Source organism: Cavia porcellus, unplaced genomic scaffold (assembly GCF_034190915.1).
Source record: "Cavia porcellus strain 051 isolate PalLab524CR breed Dunkin Hartley unplaced genomic scaffold, mCavPor4.1 scaffold_23, whole genome shotgun sequence".
Classification (NCBI taxonomy): Eukaryota; Metazoa; Chordata; class Mammalia; order Rodentia; family Caviidae; genus Cavia; species Cavia porcellus.
In genome coordinates this window covers 25235508-25263229 of record NW_026947506.1, presented here as the reverse complement: position 1 = coordinate 25263229, position 27722 = coordinate 25235508, and the positions used below count along the sequence as shown (strand labels likewise).

The 27722-nt window shown below is 38.0% G+C and overlaps 1 protein-coding gene across 1 annotated transcript in view; it reads left to right on the top strand.

Moving 5' to 3' along the window:
• The window catches only part of Rala (RAS like proto-oncogene A), a 72480-nt gene that overhangs the window by 27180 nt on the left and 17578 nt on the right, over positions 1-27722 (top strand). Inside the window, exon 2 of the mRNA XM_003470090.4 lies at positions 25090-25242. Within this exon, the coding sequence (XP_003470138.1) occupies positions 25129-25242 (114 nt within the window). The 5' untranslated portion in view covers positions 25090-25128. The remainder of the gene's footprint in view (positions 1-25089; positions 25243-27722) is intronic.

The following is a 27722-nucleotide window of genomic DNA, read 5'->3' as shown; positions in this document are numbered from 1 at the left end:
TCAGGTTTTATATTAGAATGGTCCATTTTGAGTTAGTATTTAATACTGTGTAAGATACAGATCTAAGTTGTTGTTTTTCATATGCATGTTTAATTTTTCCAGCATCATTGTTATAATAAAATATTATCCATTCTTCACTGCATTGACTTTTATCTCTCGATGGACAAGATATAATGAATTACAGTGTATCTGTGCCATGAATACTATTCAGCAATAAAAGGAATTGAACTATTGATACAGGTAATAGAAGTAACTCTTAGAATTATGCTGGGTAAAGAAGCCAGATAAAACAGTACCCAATGCCTGGTTAATATATACACTTTTATGTGTTTATGTATTGGTTAAAAATAAATTTTAAAATTTTAAGAAAAACCAGTGTAAAAGAAAGAACCAGTATATATTGCATAATTTCAATTTTAGATAAGCATAGAAAATACTAACTAACCTGTAATCACAGATCAGTATATGGGGAGGGAGCAGTTGGGCCGGAGAGGTATTCCAGGGGAACAGACTTTTAAATATGTGCAATTTATTTGAAGTCATACCTCAGTAAAATGCTTACAGATACAGAAAATTTATATGAGATCCTTAGTTATATGGATTAGTTAAATTTCTGCTTATTTTATAATTTTTATTTTTAGTAGTACATAATGATTGCATTCATTGTGGGGAGCTGGTACATGCACATAACACATCTTAACTTTTTTTACTTTAAAGAGAAACAAATACAGAATTTCAAAATAAGGTAATAGGAAATTAACAATGGTTAACATATTGCATATTGTTATCTTCAGTGTAGTTGACAAGACATAGGCATGCAAAATTGGTCAAACAGTGTACGTAGAAACCATTCTGTTCACTGAACTAAAAGGAAGTAGTATAATTATCTTAACTCTCTTGGGTATATATATTTATGTGTGTGTCTATATATTTTTTTTTCTTTCCCTGCCTTCTTGTCTCCTTTCCCCCATCCCAATTGTTCTTTCTTTTTGAACATCTTGACTGTTTTCACCCTCTCCCTATCTTTCCATCTAACTTCAAGCGTACTTTCTGTTTCTTTATTCAAGTTAGGTCCTGCCAAACTCTGTTTGCATTCCTGGTACCATTGTTCACCTACCTGCACATTCACTTTACTAAGTGTCATTTGTCCCCATATTGTCTACACCTATTTCATGTAGAAATTGCATATGCTTCAGAATCAACAGTAAAAGGTTTAAATGATAGGGAATGAAAATGAAATGAGCAAAATTGGATATCACATGGGAGATTAATTAAGGAATTGAGATTTTAATCTACAAGCAATATGCATTCTCAGAAGAATCTTGAACACATTGTGTCAAAAATATTTCACTTTTTATTGTGATAAGTTGAGCTTATATAAAGATGCAGCCAATATTCAGCTAAGGGGCTTTGTAGTCTCTTTGGTATTTTAGTTAGTATAGAGATTTTTGCAGTATCAGACTCAAAACCTCTATTCTACTATCTTATACTTATTCTCACACTGTTTATTATAGTTACATCCTATCAATTGAAATGTAACTAGCGATTCAAAATTCAGAACTATCTGCATTTTTTTGGTTCCAAATCTTTCTTGGGTTTATGAGAGTGACAACTGTATTTAGGCCTTATCCATTCATGCTTGCAATTGCTCAATTTGCAGTCTTATAAAATAGCATGTAAGAGCTTTAAGCTTTTATTTGTCATCCTTGCAAAGCTTTAGAGTCAGGGCTTACTGATTGGGGATTAGTTATGCGACCACTGTTGAGTCATGGCAGCAGCAAGAACCTGAAAAGAAAGAAAGGTTTATGAGCCGCAGCCAGTTACCTGGGAATTCGGATGCTTTGTTATTAAAGAGAAGAAACAAGTGTCTGTCTTTATACTGCACTGTCACTTCACAGCCAAGACCGTAGCTCCGTATACCTGGTACAACTTGAAACTGCTAGGACACATTGTGGTCAGTCTGTTAGTTTACTGTGACAGGCCAGTGACTGTGGAAGCCTGGGACCAGTACCGGTTACCAAGTAAAATAGATCTGCTCAACCCGGCTCTTGAAACTCGTGTAATACTGGGTTAGTTCCGGTTTTAGTTCTACCACAGCTCTCTATGAAACTTCTTACAAGTGGCTGCAGTCACCTGGAACCCGTGTTTCCTTATATGAAAAATGAAAGGCTTGAATTGTTTTTTTAAGCCTTCCTTCTGTGGGTTCTTCAGTTTCATTATATTTACTTTCAAAAAATCTTGTGCAGCTTCTAGGTAAAAATGAAAGTGAGCTTGAGTGTAGTTGTGCACAGCTGTAATCTCAGCTATTCAAGAGGCCAAGGCAGAAGAATTACCAAATTTTCAAGGCCAGCATAGGCAATTTAGCAAAATAAAATTTTTTAAAGGAATGAAATTTGTCTCAGTGGTAGAGTGCTTGCCTAGCATGCTTGAGGCCCTGAGTTCAATCCCTGGTGACATAACAAAGAAAGAGAAGGGATAAAGGAGTCTTGTTAATAGCTTATTGTGTTGTAAAATTAGAAGACATACACTGAAGAAAGTTGTATTGGAGGAGGTCTCCGAGAAAAGCCTGTGGGGCTTTAACCTTCCATTGGCTATCACTAAACTCTAAAGTCAGGGCACTGTGCTCCCCTTTCTCACTGCTGGCTAGAGTAATAAAACGTGCTGCTTCTGAATGTCAGAAACAACTGAGAAGGGCTAACCCCTTGCTAAGTGTGGGTCTTAAATTAGTATTCTGTAGTCTCCTCTGTCACCATCAGTCCATCTATAATCCCAGTAGTCTTCATCCCAGACAGATTTGTGCTGGGGAATCCATGACTGCTTCTTTCCTGCTTGGCTTCTCTGGCCTATCGCCTCTCCATACAAGGTCTAGGTATATTTTTGCCCACCTCTTGCCTGGTGTTATCAAAACTGTCAACAAGTATAAACAACTTAGTAAAATACCTTGTACAAAATACAGTTAGCCTTGCATATCTGTAGGTTCCACAACCCCAGGTTTAAGTAACTGCAGACCAAAAATATTTGAAAAAACAATTACACCTGTACTCAACATGTAGACTTGCTTGTGTGTCGATCACTAAAAAGTACAGCATAATAACTATTTACAGTACATTTACATATGTTAGGTACAATAAGTTAACTGTGTGACCTAAAGTGTACTTAAGGATATACCTAAGTTATATAAGAGACTTCACACCCTCAGATTTTGGTATCTACAGGAGTCCTGGAACCAATTCTTGAAGATACCGAAAGACAACTATAGTTTGTTCAATGAATGGTAACTGATATTCCCTGCTTCCTTTCTATTAGATAAATTATAGGAAATTGCGGGAGGGGGATGGGGTTGTATATAGTAAAAAAGACTCAAATTAGTAATTTCATATGGTTTAACTTTATAGTTACACAATGATGGTTTGGGGGCTTTTGTTTTGTTTTGATATGGGAGATCAAACCCAGGGTCTTGTGTATGCTGGGCGTGTGCTCTGCCACTGAGCTCTACCCTACCCTGCAGTGATGGTTCTTTCTGAAATTCTGGTTTGTTTTGGTCCTGATAGTTAGTTTTGAGACAGTGTCTCGCGGTGTAGTCCATGCTGGCTTTAAACTCACTGTGTAGTCTAGGATGGCCTCAAACATGGGTCAGTCCTCTTGCCTCAGCCTCGCAAGCACTGGGATTCCAAGTTGTACCACTGTGTCCGGCTTGCCATGAGGGTTCTTAGTCAGAGATGTGAACTAGAAGGGTCTAGTCAGCTTGTTACAAAGTACACATACATTATCTCAGGCCAGTGATCGGAATCTCTGTGAATGGATTCTGGGTAAATGCATTTTGGGGAAAAAGGGCCCCAGGTGGTTGTGATTCACACTCCTGGTTAGAAATACCTTTGAGAGCACCTGCCCTCAGGTAGTTCCTCTTTTAAGGGTGTTATTATTTTATATGGACCAGCTTGTTTTGGGTATACTGATACATTGAAACTTTAGTTTTATGATTTTATAAGCTCCAGTCATTTTTAAGCTTTTAAGATTTATTAGTCTTCAATCTTAAGAAAAATCTATGTGCTATAAAATGTTTTCGTAATTTCTGAATCTTTTGTTTTGTTTGTAACTTCATATTATCTTTTTTATAACTTCAGGATGTGGCCCATTCCAGATACACTTTTGCCCTTTCATGGCAAGAGGAATGAACAATATTAAGCAGGCCGTGGTTCATTATTAACTCACCCTAGTGATTCACACTGCAGTTCACCCACAGGATTCATAATTTTGATGTGGTCCAGAGAACATGCAGGGAAATTTCTTTGGCTGTCTCCCTTCATTTGTGTTAATGTGTGGCCAGCTTTTCTCATTAGCCTGTGCTGTAGACTGTCAGGGCAACAGAGCTCTGAATAGGCCCAAAATTAGCAACGGTTTTTCATAGTTTCTTGGCAGCTGCACAAAGGAGTTGTACTCACATTCAGAAGAGACACTGCTACCTCTTCGCTGTCACGTTCTCCCTAGCTGGCATTCCTTAAAAATGAAGTGTGCTTGCTTTAGTGGTGTAAATACACAGAGGTTTTGTGTGGCTCCTGTACAAAAATGGCCCTCAGATTTGTGAAGCATTTCATTAGAAATACAGTCATATACTCCTCACAGGGGCAGCTGTAGTGGTTAACTCAAAAGAATTGTAATCAAGAAGAGATACTGATTTTACTTAATGCTGTTTCTTTTGCAGTCCCTAATCAAGTGAGTTTTTCTTTGGGCCTATTGATATGATTGTGTTTTATAACTTTTTTTTTTTTTTTTTTTTTTTGAGACAGGGTCTTGCTACGTAGTTCAGGCTGGCCTTGAACCCACTGTGTAGCCCAGCTGGCCTTCAATTGATGGCAATTCTCTTGCATCAGCCTCCTGAGATCTAGGGTGTGCACCACGATGTGTGGCTAGTGTTTCATAGCATTCCTAATATTAAGCAGTTGTATTTCTGGATTAAAACACTATAAACTATGAAGAATACTGAGAAATAAAATCTAGGTGTTGGTGGTTTTATGAAAATGTCTGTATTCATAAATGAGATTTTAGCAGTTTTTGGTGTCACCATGGCTAGTTTGATACCACTGATTTACAAAATGCTTTGTGTAGCTTTTGTCAGCTACCTATGAGAATTATCTTTTTATATTTAAATAAAATGGCTTCTAAACTGGGCTCCAGTCTTTATGTAAAGGTCAGTTCTCACTAATTATTGTTCTGTGCATGGCCTTAGAGTACAGATTTAGAGATGTTCAACATTTAGAGCTTCTTTTTTAGGGCTTGAGTTACCATTGTTTTATCTAAGCAGTGTGAACTGGGGCACTTGGCTTGGTGTTTTCTTTGCCTTCATTTGGTGCTAGGAATGGAACTTGGGACCTTGTGCAAGCTTGGAAAATGCTATACCATTGAGACACTGCCCCGAGGCACAGAGTTTTAATGCTCCATCTGGCTTAATTTTCTTACCTAGAAAATGTGGATAATAAATATAAAGTTGTTTTGAGAGTTTGTGAGTTAATTAAATAGTTGAAAAAATGCTTGACATAGAACATAGTGCTCAGTAAATGGAAATTATTTTCCCAAGGTACCCAAACATTATGATTCTTTTCTTTTTTTGTTTTTCTTGGAATTTTCCTACCAGCTTTCTGAACCATACAATTGGTTGAATGCTTTGTAAAAGATGGTCTTTAAAAAAGAGATTAAAATGCAGAATATTAATACTGAGATTTAGGGCCAAGAAAGGAACATTTCCCCTTCTTTTCTCTCTAGGTTATATAAGGTGGGAATGTTACTTTCATATCTTGAAAACATGTTGTGGGAAGGAGCTTGATTTCTGCAGCTAGAGAGTGATCAGTACAGATGATGGCATGATGAGTACAGTGGTCAGTAATCAAGGTCGCTCTTGGAGATGAGCCTGGATAGATTCAGAATTAAAGGGACATTTTCAATGCCTTAGGTATACCGTGAGAATTTTAAAAATTGACCCCATGACATCAGATATGCTAGATAAGTCCTCTGCACTGAGCTACATCCTCAGGCCTTTTTGTTTGAGACAGGGTCTTGCTAAGTTGCCCAATCTGGCCTCAAACACTTGCCAGTCCTTCCTGCCTCAGCCTCCTGAGAGTTGGAATTACTTTATAGGTATGTGCCACCACACCCAGTTTCCAGCGAGCACTTCACAGTACACACCAAGATGTTCCCTTGACTGAATGAGTATGTGGTGCTATGTGTAGCAAGTTAGAATTTTTTAAAATTTTGTTTTAAAGAGATTAAGACAAAAGAGGACAGAACAAAGCAGATCAAAACAGAACAATGTAAGCAACACAGCACTTCACAATAAGACAACTGGATACTAGCAGTAGCTACCATAATGGCTCTTTCTTTCAAATAGTTGAGCATACCTTCACATATAATAACATCAAACATAACAAAATAGTATAAAACCATTCAAGAGAATGAAAATATTATAGGGCATTCAGAACCAAATAACAGAAAATGAACAATGGCTACTATTTTATCTCATTTTCCATATAAAATTTGTTTATACTATCACACATAATACAGTCTAGTAAGACACAACATGATAGAACTAATGGAAATAGAAGAATAAAAGTATGATAGGACTTCAAAGCAAAATGATATTAAATCAGCAATGGCTGCCATAATGTCTTGTTTTCTCCAAAATAACTGTTCATACGATCACACATAATAAAATCAAACAAAACAGAATAAAACCATTCCAACTAATGAATGAAAATATTATAAGGCTTCAAAGCAATGTAATGGGAAATCATAATTACTGTAAAGTCTTGTGTACTCATACTTAACACTAGGGAGACTATACCATATTTATATATGTGAGTTTGATTTATTTCGCTTATGTTGCATCCATTTATTTATAAATATCTCAATGTGATCATTCTTTATAGCTGAGTAGTACTCCATTGTATAAAAATAATATAATTTTTTTATCCATTCCTCAGTTAATGGACACTCAGTTGATGGTTGTTTCCAAGATCTGGCTATTACAAATCATGCTGCTTTAAACATGGATGCACTTATATCACTGTGGTATGATGTTTTCAGTTTTCTGGGGATATGCCCAGAAGTGGAATAGCTAGGTCAAATGGGACTTCCAGTCCCAGCTTTTTGAGGACCCTCCAGACTAATTTCCACAGTGGTTGCACCAGTCTACACTCCTACCAATGGTGCAGAAGAGTTCCTTTTTTCCCCACAGCCTCTCCAGCATTTGTTGTTGGTAGTTTTCTTGATCCTGGCCGTGAGTGAGATGGAGTGAGATGGAATCTCAGTGTGGTTTTGATTTGCATTTCTCTAATGACCAATGATGATGAACATTTTTTAATGTATTTATTTGCCATTTGTATTTCTCTTCTCCGAGAACTGTATATTCATCTCAGATGCACATTTTTAGATTGGGTCTTTGAATTTCGGGTATCTGATTTGTTTTAATTCTTTATATGTTCTAGACAGAAGTCCTTTGTCTGAGGGACAGTTCACTAAGATTTTTTCCCAGTTTGTGGTTTTCTTTTCACTATGCTAGAGATTTCTTTTGACCTGCAGAAACTCTTTAATAAGACATAATCCCAGTTTCTGGGAAGTATTTCCCAAGTGGTTTGATTCCTGTTCATGAATTCTGTACCGACCCCTATGTCTTCAAGATTTTTACCTTCTTTGTCTTCCAACAGATTTAGTGTTTCTCTTTTAATATTCAGATCTTTGATCCATTTAGATTTTAATTTAGTACATTGTGATAGGCATGGGTCTAGTTTTAGTTTTTGACATATGGAGAGCCAGTTTTTCCAGCACCATTTATTAAAGAGACTTATTCCAGTGAACATATTTGGCCCCTTTATCAAATATGAGGCAGTTGAATGTGTTTGTAGTTGTGGTTGTATCTTCTAATCTATTCCATTGATCTTTAGATCTATTTTTATTTCAGTACCATGTTGATTATATTACAGTAGCTTTGTAGTATAACTTCAAGTCAGGGATTGTGATACCTCCTGCCTTGCCTTTGCTGCTTAAAATTGCCTTTGCTATTCTAGGTCTCTTCTGGTTCCAGATGAATTTTAGGAGTGATTTATCTAGATCGATAAGGTATGTTAGTGGTATTTTCATTGGGATTGCATTGAATATGTATGACAGTATTGGGAGAATGGCCATTTTCACAATATTTATTCTTCCTATCCATGAACAAGGGATGTCTTTCCATTTTCTAAGGTCCTCTTTGATTTGTTTTTTCAGGGTATTATAATTTTCCCTGTATAGATCTTTTACTTCTTTCATTAGATTATAAGTATTTCATTTTTTTGGATGCTAGTGTAAAGAGTGTGGCTTCTCTTATTTCTCTCTCAGTGATTTTGTTGTTAGTGTATAGGAATGCTATTGATTTTTGAGTATTGACTTTGTATCATGCTACATTGTGGAATTTATTTATGATAGGAGTCTTTCAGTGGAATTTTGGGTCTTTGTAGAGTATCATGTAGTCTGCAAAAAATGATAATTTAACTTCCTCTTTTCCTGTCTTTACTCCTTTTATTTCTCTCTCTTGTCTAATTGCTCTGGCTAGTATTTCCAGTACTATGTTGAATAGGAGTGGTGATAAGGTACATCCTTGTCTTGTGCCTAATTTTAAGGTAAAGGCTTTTAGCTTTTGGCCATTTCATGTGATGCTGGCTGTTGGTTTGTCATAGATGGCCTTATCATATTGAGATAAAGACCATCTATTCCAATTTTCTGTAACGTTCTTATCGTGAATGAGTGTTGGACTTTATCAAAAGCTTTTTCTGCATCTATAGAAATGATCATGTGATTCTTACTTTTGGCTCTATTGATATGGTGGGTTACATTTATTGATTTAACGTATGTTGAACCATCCCTGCATGCCTGGGATGAATCCCACTTGGTCATGGTGTATAATCTTCTATTTGCTGCATCCTATTTGCCAATATTTTATTGATAATTTTTGCATCTATGCACATTAGGGAGATTGGCCTGTAGTTCTCTTTTTTAGTTGGGTCTTTCTCAGGTTTGGGTACTAGAACAATATTTGCTTCCAGGAATGACTCAGAAAGAACTGCTTCTCTTTTGATTTCATTGAAGAGTTTGAGGAGTGTCAGCGTTAAGTCTTCATTGTGTTTCTTGTAGAATACTGCAGTGAATCTGTCTGGGTCTGGGCTCTTCTTTGTAGGTAAGGACTTAATTACGTTTTCAATTTCATTAATAGAAATTGAGTTATTCAGCAGTTTTACATCTTGACCCAGCTTTGGTAGTTCATATGTTTCTATGAATCTGTCTATTTATTCTTTGTTATCAAACCTATGAGAGTAGAGGTTTGAAAATAGGCTTATTTCCACAGAGTCTGTAGTGATTTCACCTTTTGGATTCCTTATTGCATGAAATTGAGTTTTTCTTTGCTTTTTTAAATAAGGTTGGCTAGGGGCTGCAAGTTAGAATTTTAAATTTACTGCTTTATATTCTTCCTTCCCCTCCTTCTTCTTCCCAGTTACTATGTAAAAGAAATTAATTGCGTTTTCAGTCACAGTTCTGCAGAGGAATAGTAGAAGCACATTAGTAAAGGTTAATTGGCACAAAGGGAATCTTTGTGTCAGTAGAATCAATCTTGGTTTTAAATTCCTGGTTTGTAAAAATAATTGTGCTAGATAATTTTGGAGGCCATGATTGATCACCATATTCTCCAGTACTTTGGAAAAAAACAGGCTTGGGGGTAAAAAATCATTTCAGCCCTTCCCTCGAAAGCCTTTCCCATGGGCTCTCCTGCGCGTCTCCCATCACCTCATTCCCGCTCCTCCTTATGGCAGATACTGCCCAATCTTAAACTTTGGTCTTTATTTATGATCCTTAGGTCGTCCATACCAGGAAATTGACTTATTCTTAAAGTTGTCAGTGAAATCTAAGCTAATTTTAATGTCTTTGAGTTTTTGTCATATGGTAAATTTAAAATAATTGGGAGTTCCCATTCAAGTTGGAATTTTAACTCAAATTTATAGTGAAAGCCAATAGATTCGACTCAGGCATCCGTCTCCTCTTACCCCCACCTCCCTGTGAAATGACAGAAAAAAGAATTTACAGACAGAAATTGTAAATCTGTGACAACACTAAGAATGGGAGCAGATGGAGTGACCATCAGCAAAGCTGAGCCTTTCCAGGTTCTAGAAGACAGAGCAGATGGTGTTAATGGGTGAATCAGGGTGGAGGAATCCCTCTGCCTACCCAAGAGGGAGGAGCGCATGGAGTCTGCTTCCTGAGAGTCCCAAAGAGGCTTTAAGCATAGGTCAGTAGCAGAAGAGGTAATAGGAGTTGGGATGGATTAAGAGAGTGTACCTGAGGGGCCAGGAGTTTAGTTCAGCTGCATAAATGCCTGCCTGGCAAGTGCTAGGTCATAAGTTTGATCCCCGCTATCCCTAAAAAAGATAGCATATACGTGGAAAGCTTAAACTGAATATTCTGTCACACGTTCAAACTGTACAGAGCAGCGTGTGCAGCAACATTGGTTCCCTGTACTAGTTCAGGAAATCTGCTTCCAAAAACAGATTTTCTTTTTGAACTTCCAGCCTAGGGAAACTGAGTTCTAATAAAAGCATCAGCAACTTGGTAAATGCTTTGTCATATTTGGAGGAGTCAACTTGTCTACCTGTTCACTTGTTCATTGCCTCTTGACCCAAACCGAAGCATGCCTGGCCGTTGAATTCCACATGAACTTCATATACGGTCTCTTCCTGATCTGCATTGGGAAGCAGTGACAGTGAACTGGGAGAGCAAGAAAAAAGAAAACCTAGCTAGTGGTGGTGGGAAATTTTATAAGATATGACACAGGACATATTTTTGCTGCTAAGTAATGAATATGAGCAACTCATAAAATGTTAATAACTAGAAAGATGTTTCTTTCTCATTAATCAAGACATTATTAGAAATAACAATGAGCTCCTCTCAATATATAATTAGCAAATTTTTAGACAGATATCCGTGTTAGAATGTGAACAGTTGAACATATTAGGCACCAATGCTTTGGAAGAATTCGACTGTACGTACAATAACCTTAAATCATTTGTTCATTTTTCATTTCTCAAAACCTATCTCAATGATAGCATTTTCTATGTAGAAATGATGTTATCCACTATAGTATTCAAGAGTTTGAAAAAGCACTAATGTCATACATTATGGAGTCTGGAGAATAAGCTGCTGTGTATCTGTAGGATGACATATTACATAGCCATTACAAATTACAACAAAAATAATAGAAAAGCATGACATAAGCAGGAGAGAATACAGAAGACAGAATTTTCATTCTAGTTTAATACATCTACCCCCTTGTCTCATCTTTGTTCTTAGTTCTAAGATCCTTAAAAATTAAAGATCTCAAATGCCTCCCAATGCCCCATAGTTGACTCAATAAATACATATTGATGCAGGATATGGTAATGAGGAAAAATAACAAAAAGGAAGTCCAAAGCCAGAGAGATCAGAGAAGCTATTGTACAATGAGAACTAACTAATGAAACTTGCACTGAAAAAATTTCACACAAGTCTTGATATAAATCAGTCTTTTATTAGCCTCTTTTAAGTATTTCCTTTCCTAGTGACTATTTATAATCAGATTTTTTGTCATAATCTCTTAAGTAAATGGTTTGCTGTAAATCATATTCAGTTTATGAATCTATCAATAAAAAAATAACAGACGTTGTACATAATTTGTAACATCCACAGAACCTACAGCAGATATACAGTATGTATGTAAGTTATGCGTCCTAAAATTATATCTACTACACTTCCAGCCTTAGGATACTATTTCTTTTCAGTTTTGCAACTGTCAAATTTAAACATTTTATGTATTTAATTTTCAAATATGCAATATGTGCCTTCTCCTAGGTCAAAGTTTAAAAGGTTACATATCCTTCGAGACTTACCACAATAACATGGAAGCAAAAGGTACATTATTTACACTTAACAGTTATGAATGCTTTCTTAAACTACATGATCTTCTTTAGATTTTTGTGGTTGGTTTGTGGGATTGTTTTGTTTTTGGAGACACGGGCTTGCCATGTAGTTCAGGCTGGCCTTGAACTTGCAGCGATCCTGCTGCCTGCTGCGGCCTCCCAAGTGCTGGGATCGCAGGCATGAGCCACCAGGGCTGGCTTGCATGATCTTATTTTGAAACACAATGTAAAGGCAATTTTTTTTTTATTTAAAAAAAAATTAAGATAAAAGAGGGACGTAACAAAACAGTTCAGAACAGAACAATTTAAGCAACTGTTTCACCACAAGACTACTGGACATGACAGTAGCTACCATAGTGTCTCTTTGATTGAAATATTTGAGTATACCTTCATATACTATAGTATCAAACATAACAAGATAGTATAAAACCATTCGGGAGAATGAAAGTATTATAGGGTATTCAGAACCAACTAACAGAAAACGAACAGTGGTTACTATATTATCTCCTTGTCCATAAAAAATTTTGCTTATGCTATCACATATAATAAAATCCAGTAGGATACAACATGATAAAACCGATGGAGACAGGAGAACAAAAGGTTGGTGGGACTTCAAAACAAGATGATATTAAATCATCACTAGCTATTATAATGTCTTGTTTTCTTTAAAATAGCTGTTCATACCATCACAGACAATAAAATCAAACAACCGAGAATAAAACCATTCCAATTAATGAATGAGAACATTATAAGGCTTCAAAGCAATATAATGGGAAATCATGATTACCACATACTTTTATGTATTCTTACCATTTCTTACACTAGGAAGACTATTCGGTGTTTATATATGTGAGTTTGATTTATTTCACTTAGGAGTATGGTCTCAAGCTGCATCCCTTTATTTATAAATTATCTCAATATGATCATTCTTTATAGCTGAGTAGTACTCCATTGTATAAAAATATGTAAAGGCAATTTTAAAAATAGCTTTAAATACTAGTGTACTAGTCTTTTGCTTTTCCAGCCTTCGTGTTCTATCTTGTTACTTATGTCTGAACGTTGCTGAAATCAGTCCTGGTGTGATGGTGAAACCTCTGGGACTGAGATAAGAAAACTGCTTATTCAGATATATTCAGATGATCATCCTCCCTCCTCCTCCTTTTCTTCCTCCTCCTCCTCTTCCTCTCTCTTTTCTCCTCCTCCCTGTCCCTCTCTCCTCTCTCTGACAGGGTATTGCTATGCAGGCTGGCCTTAAACATCACTATGTAGCCCAGGCTGGCCTCAAACGCATAGCAATCATCTTGCCTCTGCCTCCCAAGTGCTGAGGTGTGTGCCCCACACTCAGGTGTGTGCCACCATGCCCACTTCCAGATTCGTCTTTTAAAATTATTTGATCTTTTAAAATATTCATATTGATTTCCACTCTTTCCTTGCACTGTCTACCACCACTCCATGCATTCCCTAGAATTCTGATGATCCCCCTTCGGTTCTGTACTCAGACACACTCCAGCCAGAAGGTTGGTTTTGGTTTGAGTGTTCACTTCCCTTCATCCCTCACATGTAATCTCTGCCTGGTTTGGTTGACTCTTTTTTACCTTAATGTCTCTGGAGTTCTACCCTCTTCTCCTCTCTAGCCCAGAGTGCTTGTAGCCATCTGCCTGTTTTTTGCTTCTAGAGTCTCTCACTTTTAAAACAGTGGTCTTCTGGGGGCTGGAGATTTAGCTCAGTGGCGTAAGCGCCTGCCTTGCAAGTGTACGGTCGTGAGTTGGATCCCTGGTACCGATAAAAACAAAAAAGACAAAAAAAAAAAAAAAAAACCAGTGGTCTTCTCCATTGTGGTAAGGATACAGATCTAAATGTTCCAGGCCTTTTCCTTCACACAGTAACTTCATTTCTCATCTTGGCTCCTAGCTTCAGCTGGCTTGCTGATGCTTTGTCTTTCAAATCTCTGCTTCCACAACACTAGCATTTGAGAAGCTCTTTGTTCCTTTACCTGTGGCAAGAACTTCGCCCTAGTGCCACAGCTGCAATTCTGAACTGACCAGAGCTGAATATGTGTTTCATAAAAAGGCAAGAGCTTCTAAAAACGTGCCAGGACATTTAAAATATCCTTTTTCATATACTTACTTACATGTAGTAGATACCTTATATGTACTATTTCATTCATCCTAACCTTACTGTAACAAACAGGGAGGTAATTTGAAGTTTCCTGGTTTTAAGACTCTATGCTTTTGCCAGAGTCCTCCTCATCCCCATCCCTCCCTCCCCCCAGTCAGAAAGCTGTGGGACTGTTAGAGGCCATCCAGTCTCTGTTCTAGGTAAGGAAGCACTTACCAAATGGGGTTTTCTAATAAAAACAAATATCACTTGGAAAAAAAAAAAAAGACTCTGTGCTTTGATGTTTGACATCATTTTGGGCATTTTGGTTGAAAATGACTGTATCCTTATACAATATAAATTTCCTTAGTTCAGTCTTTGTTATAATTCTGTGTTCTTATTCATATTTGATAACTGAAAATATTAAGTTGTTGCATTTCAGAACTGAAGCAATCACGTCCTTTAAAGTGGAGGAAGAACCTCTAAGCGTTTAGGATATCGTTACTACCATTTTCACCTTGGCCCTTTTTCACAGCTAATGACAAAGTTCAGACCTGGCAAATTTGGGGGAAAGCATGAAATTTATATCAAGAAAAACTGATAAATTGGGCATTATCAAAATTAAAACCTTCTATTCTTTTAAAAAATGTTAAGAAAAATGAGAAAAAACCACAAACTGGGGGAAAACATTTTCAGTATACATTTCTGATAAAGGATTTGATTCTAGTATGTAAAGAACTCTTACAGCTCACCAAAAAGATGTTAACAGCTTTTTGCTTAATATGAGCAAAAGATTTGAACACCAAAGACATGTACTCTGTTTTCATAAGAAAAGATGTTCATGAGGAGTCATTAGGAAACTGAAAATTAAAACCACAATGAAGTACAATCCATTAGACTGTCCCAAATTGAAGAGTACAATACCAGGATATACAACTGGAAATCACATCCATTATTGGTGGAAGTACAGAAAGGTACAGCAACATAGCTAGTAGAGAAAGAAATTGCAGATATTTGGGGTGATAGAGCACTTCTCTGATCTGATCATTACATGTTGTATGTGTGTGCTGAAATGTCACATGGTATCCTATAAATACATATAGTCATTAAGTCAAGTAAAGCATACAGTACACTAAACCACAAAGAACTCTGAATCTTGAACACAATGAGAGTCCTAGTAATACTTGTGAGTTACTCACTCTGGGTGATAATGCTTTATTAAGAAATGGAACCATTAAAGAGCTGGGTCGAGAATAGCTGTTCAGTAAATACTTGTATTTCATTCATTAAATTTCAGATCTGGAGAGGACCTTAGAGATGATATGTGTTCTAGTTGTTACCCTCTGTAGTATCATCATTGAAACGTAGCTTTTCTTCATGTTAACTCCTTGAGGACAAAGACATTAATGACTCACCTTTCCCTCTTCCCTGATGCTCGAGAGACTGTAGACACCCCAAGTGTTTGCTGAGGGAAGGAGTTAAAAGTGAGTCCCCACAGCGCTATCCAGACAGTGAAAACATCTTGATAGACACTTATTATATAGCCAGGCAGACATAATCCTAGTTCCTTACCCACGATAATTGAAATGTATGCCGCATAGTCTCATGGGGCTATTTAAATTGAATAGTATTGAATAAAATTTTAAATTTATTCCTTAGTCACACCAACCACATTTCAGATGTTCAGTCACTACATGTGACCAGAGACTGCTGTACATCACAAAGACAGTTTTGTGCACAGTGCTGGTCTAGACTATTTCCCCTATTTTATGGATCAAAATGATCTTAGGGAAGTTGTCATTTGCTCAGAATCCAACTGTCAGAAGCAGAAATAGGACTGAAAACAGGAACTCCTAAATCAGTGTTCATTTTTGACAGTCATTGCTCTGATTCATTTTAATTTCAATTATGTGCATCTTAACTGTGAGTTCCAATACAGCCTCATCTAGAACTGCAGCGGTCCTGTGGAAACTTTATCTTACAGGTACTATAGAAACACTGACTTTTTTATGTTAGTTTATCAATCTATATGTTTTGTAGGAAACATGTAATAGGGGTAAAATGTACCTGGAAATTTAGAAAATACTAGTTCTAAAACTGTCTTCCTGGGCCTGGACACGTAGCTCAGTGGTAGAGCACATGATATGATGATTATGCTGAGGTCCTCGGTTTGATTTCCAACTGCCAATGACAGCAGCAACAAAAATGCTTTGCGTATCCAGGCAAACAAAGTACAATAGTATTCTGTTGTGCTAGTTTAATTAGAAAATATATGGGGGGCATAGCCACTTTTGGAAAACATTTTGATAAACACTTATTCTATAGCCTAACACTCGACTCTGATTCCTTACCCAAGATAAATGAAGAACATGTATTTACATGAATGTTTATCAGTGCCTTACTCATAAAACTTTAAAAATGCAAACAACCTAAGTCATGTTACTTCTAGATAATGGATACATGATACGTAGGTGTCCAAAAAGCTTTGTCACAGTGAAAAAAATCAGGCAAAAAGACCACTTCCATTATGATCCTTGGCTGTGTTATGCTGATATTTTGGAAAAGGCACAGGGGTGGGAGCTGCCTCAGTGGCTGCCAGAGTTTCGGAATAAACTGCGCAGGGGCTAGAGGACACTTAGGGGCGGTGCAGAACTTCTGTGTCTTGGCTGTGCTCCTGGTTACATGACTGCATTTCTCAAAACTCAAGCCGGTTTTCGGCATCAGAAATCACCCTTACAAATTTTAGGGTGGAGAAAGCTTTGACAAACTAAGTTAACTCCAAAGTCAGGGCCTTTGTTCTTTTGATTTCATAGTTTTTGTTTTTTATTGTGGAGATTCTTTTTTTTTTTTTTTTTTTTTTTTTAATCTTTTTGAGACAGGGTCTCACTTTGCAGTTCAAGCTGGCCTTGAGCTCACTTTGTAGCCCAGGCTGGTCTTGAACTTGCAGTGATCCTCCTGCCTCAGCCTCCCAAATGCTGCGATTACAGGCGTGCACCACCACACCAGGTTTGTGAAGAAATTTTTAAATGTCAAATTCATGTCTTTTTTTATTATCAGGATTTTGTGCCTTTACCAATATAGACATTTCCTGTCTCAAGAATAAGATTTCTCGGGGCTGGGGGTTTAGCTCAGCGGCATAAGCACCTGCCTTGCAAGCAGGCGGTTGTGAGTTCGATCCCCGGTACCAATAAAAATGAAAAAGACAAAAAAAAAAAAAAAAAAGAATAAGATTTCTCTTCATTTATTCTGGTTCTCCTTTACATTAGCTAAATATGATTTTATATATGTATACACACATATATCATATATAATGTATTCATTAAATTCTTTGTTGGTACTGTTATAAGTTTATAAATTGGGTCTCTTTTTCCATTATATATTTTAACGGGTTATTTGAAAAGAAATTCAATTTTATGTAATTTTACCTTTTGAAGTCTTGTTTGTAACAATATGAGTGATGATGGTGGGCACTCTTATTCCTGACATTAATAAAAGTGTTTTTATATTATCATTAAACATGATATATTTTTATGGTTTTGGTTCCCAGCTAGCCCGTGTCCATGTGTATTACACGAGCACCATCTGTTTCTGTTCTAGTGAAGAACTCTTAGGAAAATCGAATTTGGAATTTGAGCAAATATTATGGCTCTACCTGTAGAGAGAATCATGATTTTTCTTGTCTATTAATATTAGGAACTATTTTGACTTCAAAATATTAAGCTATTCCTGCAGTGTGGTTAAATCCCACCTGGTCATTTTGGTTTATTCTCGTAATGGCCCACCGGGGATTTAGCTCAGTGGCCTAAGCGCCTGCCTGGCAAACATAAGGTTGTGAGTTGGATCTCTGGCACCAAAAAAAAAAATGTTTATTCTCTTAAAGGCCTAGATTCTACTTCTTAACATTCTTGTTCAGAATTTCTGCCCCATATTCAAACTAGATCAGTCTATATTTCTTATATTCTGTCTTGGTTAAGTCTTTCTGTTAGACTAGCTAGCTCTCAAGAAGGAACTTGGAGCTTTCTCTGTGCTTTGGAAAGTTAGATGCTCTTTAAACAGTGAAGAAAGAGTGGAGAAAAATACAGCTGTGATTCTTATCTGGGCCTGTTAATAAATTTAAATAATTTTAAAGCTCTTTCAGAATATAATTATGTATCTCATTTAATTGATAGAGTATATTCTAAATCTTCTAAATTGTTCACTGTGTATAAATTCTTTGAGCAGGGGCTGGGGATTTGGCTCAGTGGCATAAGTGCCTGCCTTGCAAGCGTGTGGTCGTGAGTTCAATCCCTGGTACCGATAAAAAGATAAAAAAAATTTAAAAATCAACTATTTGAGCAAATATTCATACAGATAGAAAGTGTTATGAGTTTATATGAAATTCTATTTTAAGAGCGCTTCACTAGTTTGGACACTACTTGCTTGGGATTTGTAATGATTTATAATGATGTAATAGTGCTACACATTAGTGATCATAAGCATTCAAAGTACTATTTAAATTGGAAGAGACGGAGCTGTTGTTTCATTTAATTTCTGTATTAGCACAGAACCTCTCACAACTTTTGCCAGCAGTATTTTTGTTAAACTGCAGCCTGATGATGAGTTTCTTTATTACAGAAGTCTGAAGACGATAGTAATGAACCCTAGAAACATAAAGATTATTGGGGTTTTTGTTTTGGTAGATGGAGAATGTTTGCTGTCTTACTTGATAGATTATTCCTTAGTATTAAAAATGTTCTTGAAGTTTCAAATAAATAAATATGGAAGTTTAGATTGGTTGTGGCTCAAAGCTCTGGTGCACTTCCTACGTTATGACAGACTGACTAATAACTCTTAAAAGGCCAGCATAGTGCGGCATGTCTGTAATCTCAATACTCTGGGAGACTGAGGCAGGAAGATTCTAAGTTTGACCTAACCTGGACAGCTTAGTGACTTAGAAGACTTTGTCTCTAAATAATAATACAAGGTCTAGAGATGTAGCTCAGTACAAAGGCCCTGGGTTCAACCTGCAGCCCTGCTGCAAGGAGAAAGGAAGACAGGAAGGGTGGAACCCACAAAAAGTCCATTTCCTAATTTTGAAACCTATACAGCATCATGTTGCAAAGGAGGATTTTGCAAATGTGACTGAGGATTTTTAGATGGGGAGATTATTCTGGACTCAGATGATCCCTTATAATGTAACACATGAGGACTTGGATAGTAAAGAACACAATATGAGCACAGAAGCCAGGGTGCAGTGGTGGGCTGGGGGCCAAGGAAGGAATCTGAAGTTACTAGAAGTGAAAGGGACCAAGAATAGATTCTGTCCTGAAGCCTCCAGAAGGAACTGCCCCGCTGATTCTTTATTTTAGGCCTCTCACAAACTCATTTTAACTTATCATCCACAACTGGAAGGCAACGAATTTGTGTGGTTTGGATCCATGGCATTCCTGCTAATGTGTTACAGTAGCAACAGGAAACTAACTAATGCTGTACAGGAAGCTAATTAACTAATACTGTACAGAAACATGAGTGTGGGGACTGTGGAATTCAGCTCCTTATGCTCAGCACCTAGACCAGTGCCTTCAGAATAAGGGAGATACTGTGTATACTTGTGGAGGGGAATAGATGGGAAAGAGGGAAGAGAGAAGAAAGGAAATACTTCATGGAGCCTATAATTAGAATGAACCTTGTAAGCATGCTATAGATATCTAGTTTCTGGATGAAACAGAAAACCAGAGGGTGTGCAGCCTTGATGCCCACCCATATCCAAAAATAGGGTCTGTGTTATTATTTGAAGATGGCAGTTTAAAAGGCTGAACAGTAAGAGTTAAAAAATGTTTGAGGAAACTAATTTGAGTCCCACAGACCCATCTTTTTGAAGAAGAAAAAAATACAGATGCATGCACATATGAATATATTTTAATTAAAATTCAGATTCAGTCCTCCAATTCTTAGTTTATATAAGGTGCTTGTGCCAACTGAATGGAAGAAATAAATTTGTTTTATGCTCTTTTTTTTTTTTTTTTTTTTTTTTGGTACCAGTATCAAACTCAGGACCCCCCCCCCACTTGTAAGGCAGAGGCCACACCACTGAGCTAAATGCCCAGCCCTTTATGACTATTTTTAATTTGATTTTTAAAATAAACTATATGTGCATATGGCACAAAAATACACAAAATGTTATACAGTGAACTGTCATTCCCCTAACTCTGTCCACTAGTAATATGGTTTCTATCCTTTTTATTTTATTAGTCTGTATTAGTAATACAAAATAGTTTTCATTCTTACAGGCAATTTTCTTACAGTTTTTACATACTTCCAAATATATAAGCAAATCTTAAATAATCTTTGTTGGGTTTTTTTAGCAGTTCATAACATAAAGAATACATTGTTTTGTTCAATTTTGTTCTACATCTAGCTTTATTTTTTATTTAACAGTACTTGAGCTCCTTCTCCATCAGTGCTTTATACCAAGCTCACTCACTGCTTTTTAGTTGTGTATCGTTCGTGTATCAGGTCTACCCTTCCAGCAGCAATGACTGAATGTGCCTGTTTCTCTACACCACAGGTAAACAAGCCTTTTCAGTTTAGGCTGCAGGCCACACATTATTCTCTGTTGCTTATTCTTGGATTTGTTTTGTTCGCAGCCCTTCAAAAACATAAAATCATTCTTAATCACAGACCATCTGAAAACAGCCCAACAGAGCCATGATTTGCTAGCATTTACAGACATCAGTCTAATGAGTAAAGCAATGGTGTCCCAAAGCAGTTTTACATATATTTCTCCTACTGAAGTTGAACATATTTATTGTAGTTCGCATGGAGTTTTCTGTGACTGTTCATTCATTTCCGACACATGATTTTATTGTACCCCTGTTACATAAGGAAATTGCCTTTTATCTATGAAAGTTGTAAGTATTTCCCCAGTTTTACCTTTTACTATGCTTATAGACAATTTTTTCATATAGAAATTTGAATAGTAAAATTTTTATCAGTCAGCATGCATCACAGGTGGCATAGTGGTAAGGCTGCCTCACTTCAAATCCTGGCCCAGCTTTGAGCAAGTGAGCTTCTGTGACCCAGAGTCCTCACCTGTTAAGTGAAGTTAACATAATTTGCTCCTTATAGAATTGTTATTGTATGAAATATGGTGCTCAGATGAGTTCCTGGACACTGAATGCTCAGAAGGAGGTCTAGTGCTTAGTGCCTGGGCAGTGGTGGTTGTTTTTTTTTGTTGTTGTTGTTGTTCTTGATAGAGAAGGTACTTATACCATTGCTACTTACAGTGGCGGAACTAGTATAATTTCTCCAGCTGCCACAGTAACCCAGGCCTCTGTCCTCTCAAGCATGGACCACTGGCATAGCGTTCTGCACTTTCAGCTCTTGCACTCCTGGTGTCTCTTCCTACACATCAGCCTGTGTGATCTTTTTAAAACATGCATGAAATTATGGCACTTTCCTGCTTAAAGCACTCGAGAATTTTTCCACTGCAGTTGTAATAAAATCCATACACCTTCCAGTGGCCTTGAAGGGTGTTTGTGATTTGGCCCTCGCTTCCCTTTCACCCCTCCTCACCTGTCACCACCAGCCCTCCTCTGCTGTGCACCTCTCATCCCCAGCAAGTGCCAGCTCACTGTCATCTTAGTGTCCTTGTGCTTGGTATTCCCCATAGCCCCGCTGCCCCCAGAGCTGCTGCTTCCTTCGTGTCCTGGCTCTAAATGCCACCTCTGCAGGGGAGTGACCCTGGACCATCCTCCCACTCTTTATGCGTGTCGTAGTTGTGTTTTCTCATCATGGAGACACAATACACAACACTCACAGCTCTAAGGAGAAAGTTTATTTTGGCTTACAGTTTATAGAGACTTCAGTCCGTGGCTGGCTGGCCCCAGGTCAGGGCAGCATGGCAGAGGAGAAAGAGTTCCTGGCATGGCAGCGGAAACAGGACGGTAGCAGCAAGGTGGTGGGGTGTGGGGTGAGCTTCCCACCCTCCTAGGCCATGGTCCCAGTCACTGTCCCACTCCAGCCAGGCTTCCAACAACACATCTAGCTGCAAACTCATCTGTGGACTGATCCACTGATGTATATGATGTCTTCATGATCCAATCCCCCCCCCCAAAGCCCCACCTGTGAGCACGTGAGGCCTTGGGAAGACATCTGGATATAAACTGTAATAATCCCTCTGCCCTCTTAGGTTTTCACTGCACTTGGTGCCGCTAGGATTTTATTTCTGCATGTCTTACATTCTGCTAGGCAGAGCCATTGGATGTTTACCATTCAAAACAACATCTAGACCAGGTGTTACGGTTCAGTTCTTAAATACCCGCAAAGGCTTGGTTGTCAGCCTGTGGTGCTGCTGGGACATGTTAGAACCTTTCAGAGGTGGCACCTGGTGAAAAGCAGTTAGGTCTTCAGTGTGTGCCCTTGGAAAGAATATGAGGATTCCTACCCAGCCTTCCTCTCTCTGCTTCCTGACCACCATGAGGCAAGCAGCTTTGTTCCACCACACCGTCCCTACTGAGCTGTGATGTCCTGAGAAGGTCCAAAGAGACCATGGACTAAAACTTATGAAACTGTGAGCCTAAGTTTCCTTTTCTCCATTTATTGGCACTTTCTCAGGTATTTTGTCACCGTGACAGAAAGCTGACTAGCATGCCTGGGGAATAAAGTGGAGAAGTGCCATTTATTTAATGGTGGATGAGATATATTCTTTGGTGGGAGCTCCTTTTCCTGGTACCCTCTTGTAAGTCTACAGTATGTCACACATAGTTACTAAGAATGCCCTTGATTGGAAAAAAGGTTCTTGTCTGAGTGACAGTGTATTAAACTGTTCTGGGGGGGACGGGTTTGAACCAGTCTACTGGAACTGCTAAATGTTTGCTTTAAAGCACACATACATGCACTCACATACATACCTCTTAAAATATTAACTGATGTGGTAACACCCTGAGATCGTGTGATACTTAGTATTTTAAAAATAAAATGGTGGCTGCATAGCCGTGACATCATTATAGCTGCCATCAGATTAGGAATGTAAGAGTGAAAAAGAAGTCATGTCCCATTTATGTAGGAGCACCGGCAGCAGCATGTTCCATAAACTGACTTGGCTTTCTTATCATCCAGACTTTCCGTTATCTGCAGTGTACTGTAATTGTCATTTTTTGAGCAGTGCTAAGTGCTCAGAATCTAAGGATATTGGTCTTGGTACCCCTGTAAAAGAGGGGCTCCGACCTTGTTTGTTGAGTTGAATTGAGCTATGGAACCCATAAGTACAGATTTTTTTTTGTCGAGCCCTTCAGAGTTTCAGCTGCTTGTACTAAAGTCCTTTTGATACAATCAGAGCAGTATGAAAGAATTCCATATATGGTGTGAGCTCTGTTGTGCCAAATGCAGGGTGAAGGCAGTCCCAAACGCGGTCATGTTCAGTGGGTGGTAGGCTTGTTTTTGTTTGTTTGAAAACTGTTTTGTGTTGGGCAGCTGGACGAGTGGGTATGATTCCTGGGTGAGGTCTGAAGCCGTGCCCAGCACTCGAATGCCCTCTTGGCACAGATCCATGCTCTGTCCTGACTCCCCCTCATGACTTGACTCCCCAGTAGCAGTAGCTGCTTTGTACCTGTTAGGTGTCCCCTTCCCCAGGGTTCAGTCTGGCTGCACACGTTTGCTTTTTTGTGCAGTGCATCTGAACTGAAGGCTGATTTCACCAAGCCACATTAGTTACATCAGGCATAAGGCAAACCAGACAGACATGGCCCCAGAACCCAAGCTACTCCTGGTAAACTGTACTAGAGAACCCCCAAGTTGAACAACTATGTGCTCAAGCAATTTCAGATTTCAAAATGGCCATAAATGAAAAATAGCAGACATTCACTGAGAACCAGGACAAAGGAAAGCCTAATTTACATTCAGGATGTCTGGTAAGGCTGGGACCCCAAAACAGAAGAGCTGGCTGGGTAAAGAATAGGCCAGAGAGGAAAGTGGATGGCAGAGGCCGAGGCCGAGAAGGATCTAGGAGCTAGAGTCCTGTGCAGTTGTGACGTAGCCAAGCTTGGAGAGATGGGCACTGACTGGAGGGAAGTGAGATGAGCATGGTTCTGTGAATGGTGACTCAGGAAAGCTGTGTCAGTAAAGTTGAGGAGGAAGGACTACGACAAAAAGTCCCCCACCACCATCCCCGACACACTCAGAGTATGCATTGTGACTTCACAGACGTTTTCCTAAGGCCTGGTACCAGTGCCTTGCAACCTGGTCCACATCACAAGTTTGAATTTGGCTGAAATAGAATTTGGATTCTATTTCAGACCCCAGTCATTGGGAGGCTGAGGCAGGAAACAACATAACAAGACTCTGTATCAAAATAAAGAAGGGCTAGAATCGTAGCTCAGTGCAAAGGCCCTAGGCTCAATCCCCAGTACCACAAAGGAAAAAAAATTAAACAAATGCATGTTTAATCCAATCCAAGTATTTAAGTTGGATGGCTACATACCCCACAACACATAGATGTTCTGGTAATAATTGTGATGTACAGTGTTGGAGTCTATTTCAAATTCTATTACCAATGTATTGGAATGAAGTTTCTTCTTTTGTAATATGGCAAGCCTTTCAATGAAGACCTTAGCATAAGGTATAGCAGTCCTTGGTCATTTGTTTTATACTGAAATTAGAAGCAGTATCTCTTAAAATATTGCCAGCATAGGTTGTATGAATACAGTGACCCTTAAGCCTGTTTTCATAATCCATGTGAATATATTCTACTGCAGCAGATCTCCCATCCTTGTCAGCTTGAGCTTGCACTGGGAAGTTTTCCCATTTGGTCGCAGCTCATTACAGAAACTGTTTTAACAAAAATGCCCTCGAGTCATCTGCTGGTTTCATTGCCAGCCATTCTCATTCTCCGATGATTCCCTCGTGAGCGTACTTCACTTGCCATCTGTTTGCAATCACCACAGAGTGAAAGCTGTCTTGAACCCTAAGGATTCCATGTCTCTTTCCTGTGCTGGAATCTGAAGAAGCATGCACTGACCATTACTTATTCTTTCATTCTTCTTAGATTCTCCTTAAGCCTCTGGTGAAAAATCTGTGAGACAGGATGGCCACAAATAAGCCCAAGGGTCAGAACTCTTTGGCCCTACACAAAGTCATCATGGTGGGCAGCGGTGGTGTGGGCAAGTCGGCCCTGACCCTGCAGTTCATGTATGATGAGGTAAGTGCTGCCTTCGCGATGGGTATCCCAGTGTGGGCTTCGAGAGGCTGTGTCTCCATAAGCTAGAGGTTCCGCACGGTTTGGGCTAGATTTGTGACTCCTGCTGGTAATTTGTTTTTCCATTTTGAAGTTCTGAGTCAAGATGTGTACATAATTTAATTTTACAAATTAAACAACTCCAAGCACACTCAACTACCTTACCTTTGACAAAGGAGCCAGACACCTTCACTGGAAAAAAGATAGCCTCGTTAACAAAAGGTGCTGGAAAAACCAACGTTCCACATGCCAGAGACTAAAACTAGATCCCTGTGTATCTGTATGCACTAAACTAAACTCATAATGCATCAGAGATATGAATATTGAAACAGAAACACTAAATCTTTTGGAGGAGAAAGTAGTTAGAGATCTTGAAGACGTAGGTGTAGGCAGGGACTTCATGAACAAAACCCAGACCACATGGGAAATATTACAAAGAATCAACAACTGAGCTCTCAGTTGATTAAAAAGATTTTGGGCACAGCAAGAGAAGCCACCAGCAGAGTGAAGAGACAACCCACAGTGGAAAAAAAGTTTTGCCAGTTGTTCCTCAAACAAAGGACCAACATCTAAAATAAATGTAACAATAAAATTAATTTTAAAATAAAGATTGAGAACTCAAAATCCTGTAAAACCTTAGGCGTTAAAAGTAAAAAAGAAAAAAAAATTGAAAGCTGCCTAGTTTTTGAGTAACCTAACTTCAGTTTTTTTATTTATACTATTTTAATGGAGAGTCCTACTTTTAAGTAATAAAATTGATATACATAGATCTTAATTGAGATGAGGTTAACATGCATAACATGCTCTCTGATAATCTCAGTGAAAAAGTCAGCCCATTACGCCCACCACTGAACAGGTGAAGGCTGTGTCAGTACAAACTGTTAATTATTAGACAGGTTACAGATTTATGTCAGACTTTATCATCCTTGAGTTAAGGTTTCAGCCAGTATTCAGCAATATAGCCTTTCCCTAGAAAACTGCTACCAACTCTTAATGATTAAGAATTGACAATCTAATTTAAGTATTTAATCTCAATTCTGCCTCTCATTAGAAACCGGGTTTTATGGTTACAATGTTCTCTTTATTAATCCCCCAACAGTCCTGTAAGGTAAGTAGTGGTATCTTCATTTAACAGAGAAGTGAACAGAATCTCAGAGATCCACCTTGTCCAAGGAGAATTCTCTGTAATAAATTAACTAAATGTTAAGCCTAGTCTTTTGGGTTTTGCTGGTTTTATTGTGCTGAGTCTTTTTCTGTCGCCTGCACACCTTCACACACATCCCAGGCCCTCAGATCTACCATTTGTCCTGCTTGTCACTGACTGTCATAGAAAGTTCGGGGGAGGAGGCGATTGAAGTGGTACCTTAAATGAAATTACTGATTCATTCATTCAGTTCTCTTTTCTAGGTTGTTCATTAGGTAGCTAGTCTTTCAGATAAATCCTTTACCAATAATGGAGTCCAAAATATAAATATTCACATGCCTATCTTTGAAGGAATGGTTAAGCATGTGTTAGCATATAAATGTGGTGGACTGTTGAGTACTTTCTACAGTTACAGAAATTCTCTTCTTTTTAAAATACTATTTATGAGTGTCTACCATGTAGTAGGCACATGTTTTAGACCTTGGGGATACAATAAGGAGTAGCATACTCAAGGTCCCTGCTCTGAGAGGTTAATTTCTTATAGCAGATTATACAAATTAAGTACACAAATAAGAAAATATCAGGTAATAGAAGTATATATAAGAACTGTAAGTGTTTGTGTGTTCGTGTATACATGCTAACAGTGATGTCAGAAAAGTCTTCAAGATGTATCAGATTCGTGGACTTGGTGAAAGGAATGGGAATGTAAAACTTTAATTATATTACTTTAAAATTATTAAAAAATTTCTAAAGTTTGGGGAAAAAAATCTCAAAAGTCAAGGTTGACCATCTGTGAATTAGTATAAATCACTATTGACTTGGTTCTTATAGAAGTGCCATTTTAGAGAAAGAAAAGGGTTCATGGTACTTTCATTGTTGACCTGAATATTGACCCTTAAGTTGTTTCCATAGTTCTGGCCCAATGCTGTATATTTAGATTCACACTGGAAACAATTCTCAAAATTTTGATAAAATATACGTGTAATATTTTTTGGCATATATGTATTTTAGTAAAGATAAAAGACATAATTTTCAAGCTGTAAACAGCCTGCCTCAAGTAGTAGTTGAGCCCCCTCTTTTTGCAAATAAGGAAGCTAAGTATCTAAAATGAAGGTGAACACTTCATTTTCATGAGGAAACTGAGTAAAGAGCACATGGATCTCTGTGTATTTTGACCTTTATATAAAAGTTTTGCGTGACAAGCCAAGGTCCTGAGTTCAACTCTTGGCACCAAAAAATAAAAAAGATAATCAAACTAAGTTTTGACAAGCAAAAATGATAATGAAAGAATGAGTGTATT